Source organism: Eublepharis macularius, chromosome 6 (genome assembly GCF_028583425.1).
Source record: "Eublepharis macularius isolate TG4126 chromosome 6, MPM_Emac_v1.0, whole genome shotgun sequence".
NCBI lineage: Eukaryota > Metazoa > Chordata > Lepidosauria > Squamata > Eublepharidae > Eublepharis > Eublepharis macularius.
Window position 1 is genome coordinate 128,894,288 of NC_072795.1, and position 12,145 is coordinate 128,906,432.

Consider the following 12,145-nt stretch of genomic DNA (forward strand, 5'->3'; position numbering starts at 1 on the left):
TAATTAAATCATTGTGTGCAGTCCCGTTGCAACCCACTCCTGTCAAGCTCAGGAGGACCATGGGAATTTCAATGCAAGAGATGAGCAGAAGCAGAGGGACTGGAATTGCGGAAGAGGGTTGTATTTCGAGGAGTTAGTGGTGCCACAGGTCCACCCATCTTGCCTAAAGAGCCATATTTGGCTCACACAGGCCTGTGAATGTGTGCCTTATACTACATTGTGTCTTGTCGCTCCGTTTCATTTGTTGCTGATGCAAGTTTTGACCTCGAGATGGGACTCTGCTTGTTGCTAGGCATAGTGGAGGGAGAGAGGCAGGGCTTTTTTTCTGGGAAAAGAGGTGGTGGGACTCCGTGGGTTGCCCTCGGAGAAAATGGTCACATAGCTGGTGGCCCCGCCCCCTGATCTCCAGACAGAGGGGAGTTGAGATTGCCCTCGGAGGGCAATCTCAACTCCCCTCTGTCTGGAGATCAGGGGGCGGGGCTCCCAGCCATGTGACCATTTTCAAGAGGTGCTGGAACTCCGTTCCACCACGTTCCTGCTGAAAAAAAGCCCCGGAGAGAGGTATCCATTAGACACCTGGAGCAAGAGTGTAGATAACATCATATCTTGCTGAAGGGAGGACCGGGCACTCAGGCCTTGGGTAAGTGCCAGTCGCTTAGCCTTATCAGCTAGGCTTAGATCATCAAGGCCAGCTTGATACTGACAGCGTTCCTTGGCCCTCTGATTAGTCACCTTCCCTCTCATTAAGACCCCTCTGGGGAGTCTGATGTTACAGGTGGGCATAAGCCAGCTTTAAGGTGTATAAATCTGAGCAAAGACCCTCTGAGTGGGGATTCGGTACAGACGAAAGCCGGTAGTCTGCTGTACAGTTGCATTTGGCTGTAGGAGTCTGCCCGTCACCGTGAGAGAGGGTCCCCCGGTGACTGAAAAGGTATTGCTTGCATCAGGTGGCATTTTTCCTTTACGTTATGTTATGCTATGCTGTATGTTCATCCCTTTACTTTATGCTGTATATTCATCCCTTTACTTTATGCTGTATGTTCATCCCTTTATGTTATGTTATGCTATGCTGTATGTTCATCCCTTTCCTTTATGCTGTATGTTCATCCCTTTACGTTATGTTATGCTATGCTGTATGTTCATCCCTTTACTTTATGCTGTATGTTCATCCCTTTACTTTATGCTGTATATTCATCCCTTTACTTTATGCTGTATGTTCATCCCTTTACTTTATGTTATGCTATGCTGTATGTTCATCCCTTTCCTTTATGCTGTATGTTCATCCCTTTACTTTATGTTATGCTATGCTGTATGTTCATCCCTTTACTTTATGCTGTATATTCATCCCTTTACTTTATGCTGTATGTTCATCCCTTTACTTTATGTTATGCTATGCTGTATGTTCATCCCTTTACTTTATGCTGTATGTTCATCCCTTTACGTTATGTTATGCTATGCTGTATGTTCATCCCTTTACTTTATGCTGTATGTTCATCCCTTTACGTTATGTTATGCTATGCTGTATGTTTATCCCTTTGCTTTATGCTGTATGTTCATTTCCTTTATGTTATGTTATGCTATGCTGTATGTTCATCCCTCTTGTCTTGTGTCTTTATGTAATGACTGTATTTGCTCTGTGTAATAAAGTCTTTTGCTTTCCCCATCAATTGGATTTAATTGTCCTCAAATCCTAAAAGAACCACTGCCCCTTGGCAGGACCGCAGGTTGTCATTGTCTGCCTCTCAGGGCATGTTGCCTTCCACTTATTCCCTGAGGAGACTGGAGTTCCGGTTTTGCTTTTAAATCAGTTTGAACCTTGAACAGCACTTGCCCTTGGAATTCCTATATCGGAGCATCAGCCCTGAGGCCGAGAGTGTGCCAAGGTCCTTTTTCCATAGGTGCTCATATTGATACCATCTTCCCATTTCCAGGTACAATGGGCTACTGGATGGCAAAGAAGACGAGAGTCTCAAAGAGACACTGGACATTCTGACGCAACTCACGGTCTGTGGGAAAACAGAGCTGAAGGTTTCAGGCAACATCGCACACCCTCAGCTGCCACAATTCAGTGCTGAACAGCCCCCTTCCACAGGTATATATTTTTAGGCATTGTATGGCCAGTTGCACGAGAGAAGAGAACGCAGCTGTGCAGCACAGAAAAGAGGTTTTGTGTGGAGGTGTATGCTTTGGAGTGTAGCCACTTCCTAGGAGATGAAAACGTCACTCTGTACTTCTAAAGCTGCCAAGGTCTGTAGGAATGCATTTTTTTTTAAAAAAAACTGTTGTCTGCAGCCACCTTTTCGTCAGACAAAATCAGGGCTGCCAACCTTCAAGTTAAAGCCTTGAGATCTCCTGAAATTACAACTTATCTCCAGATGACAGAGATCAGTTTCCCTGAAGAAAATAGCAGCATTAGAGGGTGGACACATCTGCTGAGCACTGTCCCCAGGCTCTACCACCAAATGTGCATGAATTTCCCAACCGGGAATTTCATGAATTTCCCAACCTGGAAATTTTCATGAATTTCCCAACTGTACCGAAGGCAGAGGTTCCTGTTGCTGAGGAACTTTGACACAGTTGGCTTCAAGAGGCTTCAGTTTATACGTATCGGTGGATTTTCATTTCCTGTTAGAGTCTCTCTACAGGAGACTTCTTATATGAGGACGCTAAAGTGTAGGGAGAAGCAATGTTAGCCGGGAAGTGTAGTTTAAAAAGATCGCTCCTCAGAGGCGAAGATGAAATTAACAAACCCTCTGACGAACAATGGCCATTTTCACACTACTAACCTGGTTCCGTAACGTTGCGAAATGTTGCAACGGAAGATAGCATCTTCTCTTGTGAGGGTTTTGCATGACATCATGCAAAACTCTCGCAAGAAGACGCTATCTTCCGCATTTTTTGCACAACATTTCACAACGTTACAGAAGCAGGTTAGTAGTGTGAAAATGGCCAATCTCTGCCGGCTCTGTCCAAAAGATGCACAGAGCGGGAGCGCAAGAGAGTGCTTTGCTGGCTGTGAGGCCATGACAAGCTCTTGGCTGGACACGCACCCCTCTTCTCTGCCTCCCCAGCACAGCAGATCTAGGCAGGTGCTGTGGTGAGCAGCGTGTTTCTCCTCCTCTTCTCCCCTCCCTCCCTCTTGAGTCCCAGATTTCGGCACATTACAGACACCAGCACAAAGCTGGCATGCTTAGTCGGTATCCTCAGAAAAGAAAGGAGCCCATCTCAAGGAGTGGAGGCCATAGCAACTCCACCAATATCCACCAATCACAGAGCAGCGTACTAATGATGCCCCCATGTGAGCCATATATACACGGAGGTGACATGCCTCCTGGGTATCACCCTGTTTCCCCCCTACCCGCAGAGCACGTGAAGAGAAGGGACAGAGGCAACACTGCCCCACAGTGTAGAGGGCTGGTGGCAATAGGAGCCTTCTCAGTACCACACCTGGGGGAGCTCCATGGAGGGTGGGCCTCATCTCCTACTGCAAACGCATGACCTTTGGACGAGCCAACACGTGTGACACACAGAGAAGGAATTATGAACCCATCACCAACCACATCACCCAGATATGACCATAGCTCAGGGCCAAGCTACACATTTGGGTTTTTAATGAGTGGAGTCTGGGATCCCCAGACACAACTAGTTTTCCCCGCAGCCACACAGCAGCTGCAAGGAGTGGCTTTTAATAAATAAAGGAGAGGTAGTGCCTTCCCCTCAAGCTCTTCTCCTGCATAGAAACAGAACTGGGGGGGGGGTATTTCCCCATTTTTGTTGCTCCGCATGGAGTATTCTGTGCACGTGGAGCATGTGCCTGTGGAGATCGCTTCTCAGAGGCTTTGTTAATTTCATCGTTGCCTCCCCAAAGAGGTGAAATTGATAGTGCCTTCAGGAAGGCGAAATTAACAAACCATCTGAGGCACGATCTCTGCAGGCTCTATGCTTTTAAACTAACCTGGTGTAGAGAGGTGAATTTGACAGAGCCTTCAAGGAGGCCAAGAGGAAATTAACAAACCCTCTGTGGAGCAACTTCCCATGGCTCTAGCTTTTAAAACTATCCTTCCCGGTTAACATTGCATCCCCATGTCATTTTTCTTGTGTAGAGAAACTCAACAAGAGATACTTGGGCATTTTCTATTCTGAGTTAAGGCACTTTCAAACCACCATTGAGACATACCACTCTCAGGAAGTCCCAGGGTTCCTTTCTCCACCCGTGCTGGAGTTGCCATCCTCCATGTGGGCCCTGGAGATTTCCTGGAATTAGAACTGATCTCCAGTCCTCAGAGATACGTTCCCCTGGAGAAAACGGCAATTTTGGGAGCTGTATCACATTCTTGCTGAGATTCCCCCCTTCCCCAAACACCACCCTCCTCAAGCTCCACCTACAAATCCCCAGGAATTTCACAACCCTGAGTTGGCAAGGAGGCAGGGATTCCTCCAACAAACTAATCCCACGCTGCTTGGCATACATGGGAGGATTAATTCCTTCTGCAGGGCACCTTCCACCACCAAGAGGTGAATACACATTGCTGTAACTGGAAAATATCCCTTCACAGCAGCACGTAACCTTTCTTTTGTTTGGCCATACAGTTAAAATGAAAAGACTTTTCCTTATCAAAGCATCTGTACTTCCAAAACCTTAAGAGCAGGAAGAACATGTACCCAACCACAGCTACGCTTCCTGGCTAACATTGCATCTCCCCAAACTTGAGCATCCCTGTGTGAGATGTCTTGTGTAGAGAGACTCAGAAGTTGGGGAGAAGTTTATTGCCAGACAGAGATCCCCCAAAGCGCTATAGCTAGACTTATCTACCCTCTTTTTATATTCATAACACAACTTGTGTCTTCTCCTTTTGGATGAGGTATGTTGAGAAAAGGGCTTTGTCCCACTGCAAGGGATATCATGCTAGTTAGGTTAGCCCTGCCTGCTTGGAGCAAGAGAGAGAATGATGAACTAATTCTGCCAGACACCTTCAAATCACCAATGAGAAGGACCAATAATGGTACGTTGCAGTTTGCAACATTTCTATCTGCAGGGCCAGATTAAGATGTGCTATCCAGCTTAAGAGCATTACCCCAAAATGGCAATTTAGTAATTTTTTTAAATATTTAGAGACCCCTAATAGTTTGAGACCCTAAACTACCATTTACTTAGCCTGTACATAAATCCAGCTCTGTTTGTCTGAACGTTATTGGAATGTATGTTTGGAATCTAAGTAGTTTTACCCCAAGTCCTGGACACAAAACGCATAGCTCCATCAGAGGTAAACAAATTGCTGTATGGGGCATCCCAGGACTGTTGCACGGTTTGGGGGGAAATCAGCTGTGTGATTCAGGGCTTTGTCTAACTAAGAACCATGGGACCTTCTCCATCCCCAAAGCCATTAAAGAAGATGACCGTTTTAATTTTGTCTTCCTTAGTCTTTCTGCTTCTGGCATGTGTAATACACATTCCCGTCAGTTGCCACCTAGTGGCCAAGTGTCAGATACTATTTTGGAGCAGTCAAACCAGTCAGCTCCTGGGGAAAGTGAGGGTGATTGGGGGCTTTTTCCTGCTGTGCCTGTAAGTGCTACAGCATTAATAAAGCAGATTTATGCCTTCGGCTTGCTGGTGTGGACGCCTAACTTTATAGCAAGGACTTAGAAGCAAAGGGCGGTGTGGGGGGGGGGCGGGGAGAATCTTCCCAGAAGCCGCAGTGTTTAATGAGCGGGAATGAAAACAGAAGTTGAAGAAATCAGAGGTGGTTTTCCCATGCATTAATATTTTAATGCTAAACACTTTGGCTGATGGCCCTGAAGTGATCTCATTGTGCTTTATGTGGGAGTGCGCCCGCTCTTCTGGAAGTGAGGTCATCACACTTTGCGTGGGAGGGCTCCCACTCTTCTGGAAGTGACATCATTGTGTTGGTGCTGGCAGTGCATGCACGAAGAGCGACATGCCAGTGAGTACTAGATCTCTCCCCCCTACTGGGAGGGTCTAGGGACTTGGCAACCCTAGGTGGGAGGGTTGGGGGCAGGGAAGTGGCAAGGGGGTGACATCACTGGCATCATTATGTCACTTCTGGAGAAAATCATAGACTTTCTGCCAATTCCTAGATCTACCATGTGTCACTTCTGGGTTTTTCTCCAGCACTGATGTAACGATTCTCAAGTTTTAAATTGTTTTTCTTCCACCACCATTCAGAGCGGCAATGCAATTTTGGAGTGAGAGACCCGGCAGCCCTATTTTGAGCACACAGAATATGCTCTCCCCCATCTTTGTTACACAGAATCTGTTCATTTTTAGGGCATTTACACAACCACCGGCCTCGTTGATTTTCTCCATCATGTTTTGAGCGAGGGGTCAGCAGAATTCATAAAGCATCACCCAGGAACTGGCAGAAATGGTTGCTCTTGATTTTGTTTCCGCAGGAAACAGAGTGAGAAACCTGAAGGCTTTCCAGGTGCTTGAATCCCTTTTTCGGAAGACCAGCAACCCCGCCCTGGGCCAGCATGTCTTGCTGGCCATAAAGTCCATCTGGACCTGGGATCCCATGAACTTCTTTCTCCTCGAGTGGTCGCTGCAGCCCATCTCCCAGTTTGTGGGGCTCCTCCCCCTCAAGCCCCCCCTAGTCCGGACTCAGCTCTTCCAGCTGGTCGAGTCAGTGGTTCTGGAACTCTCATACATCCCTCACGATATCCTGAAAGAGATTCAGAGTTTGATCAAGGAGAACGCTGAGCCACTCATCACCTCAGCGGCTCTGCGCTGCCTCCACAACATCAGCCGAAAGGATCCGCTCTTTACAGACATCTTCCGAGACTCGGGACTGTTGGGAATGCTGCTTGCTCAACTGCGCAAAGAAGCTAAGATACTGAGGAGGAAAGGTACGACGCATTTCTCGCTACATCTATAAAATCAGTTTTAGCCAAGTTTCATGTCCTTCTGATCTCAGCTTTCACTGAAAAATCACACCAAGTTCCTGGCTTATATCATGGAGGAGTGTGAGTTGAAATGAAGGCCAGATCACACATTCTCTAAACTTGTCTGTGATTGGGGGGAACTTCAACTTTACTTGAGTTTAATGTGTGACTATGGGCCAAGCTACAAGTGACGAATGACATTTGAACGACAAGTGAACAGACTCACGTGTATTCAGGGCCGGCGCCACTGTTGAGGCGGTGAGGCGGGGGCCGCGGGCACCATCGGGCCAGAGGGGGTGTCGGAGGGGGTGCCAGGGGCGGAGGCACGTGCCACGGACCTGGCGTGCCTGCCCCGCACCGCCGCCGCACACCCCTGGGCGGGCACAGCAGCCGTGGGCCAGGGACAACAGGCAGCCGGGGTGGCGTGCAGCACGCGGGCGGCCTCCTCGCACCGCCCCAGCCACCCACCGGCCAATGCCCCCGGTGTTACTGCGTGACGACATCATCACGTGATGACATCATCACGCAGTCCGGGGCTGCATGTATTCCTCCCTGTTCACTTGCGCTCCACTTGCGCCTCACTTGATCAAGTGGAGCACAAGTGGAGCACAAGTGAACAGGGAGGAATACACGTGAGTCTGTTCACTTGCCGTTCAAGTGCCATTCCTCACTTGTAGCTTGGCTCTATGTTCACCTTCAAAATGGTTTGGGAGAAGGAAAAAGCCGTGTATGTGGCTGTGTTCCTGTTTTCTATTCAGCGTGCTTTTGCACATAGAAAAGGGCTGTGAGGCGGGCTCTTTTTCTTTCTTTTCCTCATGTTTGCCTTGGAGATGCATGGAACAGAAGAAAGATTTTGAAGATGCGTGTGGTGTCATGTTACACACAGGTAGAGTTGTGGTTTCCCCTAATAACACTCAAGTTTAGAGAACGTGTGACCAAGCAGAAACCATGTGTGGCCTGCCTCTCGCTTAACTTCCCATCCCGTTGTCTGCTAGCCCTTCTCCTATGTGGAGCACGTTGCAAACATTTGTGTTTTTGTGAGAGAAATTCTCCTTAAAGGTTGAATTGTGGAATCCCCTTTTAAACTCCGGTCATACATTTATCAAGGCAAATAACGATTGGCAATTAAAGAAGGAAGAGGTTTATTGAGTGTTGGCTGAGTGCCAAAATTACAGCAGTAGCGCCACGCAGTACTGTTTAAAGAGTAAGTAAAGTTTATTTAGGAACTGTTGATAGTAAAGAGGACAGAGAGAGAGTGTGTCTAGCTATCTAGCTGCCTAGGAGATAGAGTTATCAGTGCAGAGAAGAAGGAGAATATTACCCTTGGTAAAGCCCATTTGGAGACAAGACAAGGTAGTGACACTTAACAGAAAAGAGAGGTACTGTCCCCACATTCCTATCTGACTAATCCTCGCTGCCACCTGTAGGGCTGGGTCTTCTTTTCATCTTCGTACACTAGATGTTGCTACTTCCAACATTGACAAAATATACTCAACTAATAACAAAGTACATTGTGAGAAAATTAAAACGGGCTCTAGAATGAGGAGGGCAGGCAGGCAGGCATTGCCTCCTGCTCCATGACTGACCCTGGCCAGGTGAAGGCGGGGGGAGGGCATTGCCGACTGCTCCGCTTTCAGTCCCGGCCAGGTGAAGAGGGGTTGGACATTGCCTCTTGCTCTGTGCCTGATCCCAGCCGGGTGAAGGCAGGGAAGGGCCTTGCCACTTGCACCACGCCTGATTCCGGCTGGGTGAAGAGGGGATGGGCATTGCCTCTTGCTCCATTCCTTATCCTGGCCAGGTGAAGATGGGGGGGTGGGCATTGACATGTGCTCCACACCTGATCCCAGCTGAGTGAAGGGGGGACAAGCATCACCACCAACTCCGCTCCTGATCCCAGCTGGGTGAATGGGGGGCAGGCATTGACCCCTGCTTCTGATTCCAGCTGGGTCAATGGGGGACAGGCATTGCCACCTGCTCCGCATCTCATCCCAGCTGGGTGAAGGCGGGAGGGTGGGCATTGCCACCTGCTCCACTGCTGATCCCATCTGGGTGAAGAATGGGGGCAGGCGCTGCTGCCTGCTCCACGCCTGATCATGGCCTGGGCTTCCCCCTGCAGTGCACTCTCTGGAGGTCTGGCTGCCTCTTCTGGGCTTCCCTCCACAGCAGCGCCCTCTGGAGGTGCACCAGGGTAGGAAGTGAGTTATCTGGAACACGGTTAGCCATTTATATGGTAGGATAAACTGATATACAATTTAAACAAAAGTGTATAAACTTTGAAATTTTCATCCTCATTTGTACTTTTCCCATAAACATAAAATATAAACAATATTGTTACAGCAATAGGGTAATTTGCACGACAAGCAAACAGGAACCAAATGCAATTTCAAAAAGTTACAAATAATACAAAGATTGAGTATAAACTAAGAAGTGAAAACTTTCACCAGTGTGGCCCTTTGATTATCTTATTAAAAACTGGAAGGTTGTTATTAAGGCCAATAAAAGAGGGGCTGAAGGGAGGAATGCAACCTTCAGATCTCTGTCTGTAGCCTGCTCCAGGCAAATCTGCCCAAAACATCCCTTCTCCTGTTAGTGTCCCTCTATTGTTATGAGTTACTGAGAACAATACAGTAAAGTGAAAGGTTATTTGGGGAAAGTGTCAGCCACGACCAACTTAAATTTTAGTTGGTGGTGGCAGAGAGTGCCCTCAAGTCAGAGTTGACTTATGGCAAGAGACCATGGCAAGAGACCAGCAGAGGTGGTTTGCCATTGCCTGCCTCTGCAACCCTGGTCGTCTTCCTTGGAGGTCTCCCATCCAATTACTAACCAAGTCCAACCCTGCTTTGCTTCTGAGATCTGATGAGATCAAGCTCACCTGGGCTAATCAGGTTAGGGCAACTTTTAGTTAAATTAGACAAAAAACACTATTTTTTTTTTAAATCCCTTAACAATTTTGAAGTCCATTTCAATGCCTGCCCCTGAACATTATGAAAGCTGAGCCTGCAACTTTGTCTCATCTTGGGTGCATTTGCCGTAAGTGAGGCATAGTTTGCTTCCCATTTCAAATGTCCTGCTGTTCATATCTCAGTTGTGGAGGAAGTGAGTACACACGTGTGCTCTGCCCTTACAGGACCTTCGTTTTTGGTAGCAGCTGACTCTGTTTGCATTGCAGGGGAAATTCTATCCTGCTCTCTCCAGCAGTCATGCAGCAGTACGTAGGGTTACCAACTCCAGGTTCAGAAATGCCTGGAGCTTTGGGCATGGAGGCTGGGAAGGGTGGGGTTTGAGGAGAGGGACCTCAGTGGAATATAATGCCACAGAGTCCACCCTCCAAAGCAGCCATTTTCTCCAGGGCAACTAATATCTGTAGTCTGGAGATCAATTGTAATTCCAGGAGATTGCTAGGCTCCACCTGGAGGTTGGCAACCCTATTTTACAGCCCAGGAGTAATTGAGTCTTTAATGTCATCAATGCCAGTCTTGGGGGTGGAAACGTTTTGCATATTTTCCTCCCCAAAGGAAACGGCTTACTTAAAAAGCAACAACAAACAGTGACAGAGAGTTTGGACTTTTCTGTTCTCCCTAATTATTTGCATTTTCCTTGTAGCTGACCAAGCCACAGCAGGTGGACAGCTCTTCCCTTTGACACCTTCGCTATCTCCTTTACCCTTTCCTTGAACCTGCTGCTCTCACCTTTGTCTTTTCCCCTCCCCCAGCAACATCTGCAGACTTCCACCTGCCTGCCTCCCTGTAACTGTTGCCATGTCCTCCTTCCCCCAGGTAGTTTATAAAAAGTGAGAGATCTTTTGTTTGCTTGTTTTCCCCGTGTGATTTCAGCGCACCATCAGGATTAGTGCTCAGGAGATTGGTGTCAGGCTATGGATGACAGGCTATGGTAGACAGGGCTCTGTACCATTGCTACAAGAAATCCAAGCTCTTGGGTAAATGGTTTTATTCAGAAGTCCAGTCTTTGCCATATATATGTCCAGGGCTTTTTTTCTGGGAAAAGAGGGGGTGGAACTCAGGACTGCACAATGACGTCACTTTGGGTCAGCTGGAACAAGGGGGGAGTTTTTAAAAGTTTAAATCGCCCTTGGTGAAAATGGTCACATGGCCTGTGGCCCCGCCCCCTGATCTCCAGACAGAGGGGGGTGTAGATTACCCTCTGCGCCACGGGCAATCTAAACTCCCCTCTGTCTGGAGATCAGGGGGCGGGGCCCCCGGCCATGTGACCATTTTCAAGAGGTGCCGGAACTCCATTCCACCGTGTTCCAGCTGAAAAAAAGCCCTGTATATGTCCATAGAATACTAAGAGGCAAAAGCTCATCTAGCAGTACATAGTTCCTTGATAGGAACAGCAACTTGAAGAAAGTACACAATCTAAATACCCACTCATTTCCCCCCTCCCACCTAGACCACAGATTAGTGTAGAAGCTGGTCTGGGAATACAGGGAAGTAAATTACAATAGTTCAGACATCACAAGGTCACGTCAGTGAGCCTCAAAGAAAGAACAGATAAGACAGCTGTGTTCCCAGGCTGCTGAAGAAACAAAAGCTATGGTTAGCGCATCCGTGATATCAATGATATCAAGCTACAGCAATGGTTTGATACAGAGAGCAAAGGAATGGCTGTAGGGGTACAGACATGACAATTGGTCTGGTTTCTTTGTATGCAGGTGGAGGCCAAACACCTGGTTGCCAAGATCACACTGCGGAAAGAGAACACATCAGTAGGATGCTGAAGATGGTGGCTGCCCTTCTTGAGGGGTCTGTTAGGAACACTGGTAAGAGCAGCCCAAATCTCTCTTGGTCTCAAATGCTATTACAGCCATATGTGATTTCTTCAACAGCCGCCTTCTGTGTGCCCCACAGTTCACATCAAGATCTGACCATGTGCTTTGTATGGCACCTCTGATTGGGGAGTGACCTCAATTTTCTGCTAGAAACTCACCATCTGTCCTTGGCATTGATCTGGTTCAAGCAGGGCCCATTACCATCCCGGGAGCTCCACCACCAAACTTAGAACTGAATTAAGTCCTGGGGGTGAGAGAGAGGCTCATGGCAATGAATCACTAATGCTTCCCAAAGGAAATTCTCTGTGTTTTGTGCCTTCATTTTGCTTCTAGAAGAATGGATAGAATGTTGGACACTGGCTGCAGATGAGCATCAAGGTGTAAGAAATGGTTGGGGAGGATGCATGTCCAAGAGTGCATCCCCATGTCGGTGGTCTCATTGGCATGGCATCGTTT

General features: G+C 47.8%; 1 protein-coding gene across 1 annotated transcript in view; it reads left to right on the top strand.

Annotated features, from left to right (window-relative positions):
- WDFY4 (WDFY family member 4) overlaps positions 1-12,145 on the top strand; it is a 229,231-nt gene that overhangs the window by 7,895 nt on the left and 209,191 nt on the right. Inside the window, exons 4-6 of the mRNA XM_054983968.1 lie at positions 1,932-2,092; positions 6,412-6,864; positions 11,573-11,680. Of these exons, the coding sequence (XP_054839943.1) occupies positions 1,932-2,092; positions 6,412-6,864; positions 11,573-11,680 (722 nt within the window). The remainder of the gene's footprint in view (positions 1-1,931; positions 2,093-6,411; positions 6,865-11,572; positions 11,681-12,145) is intronic.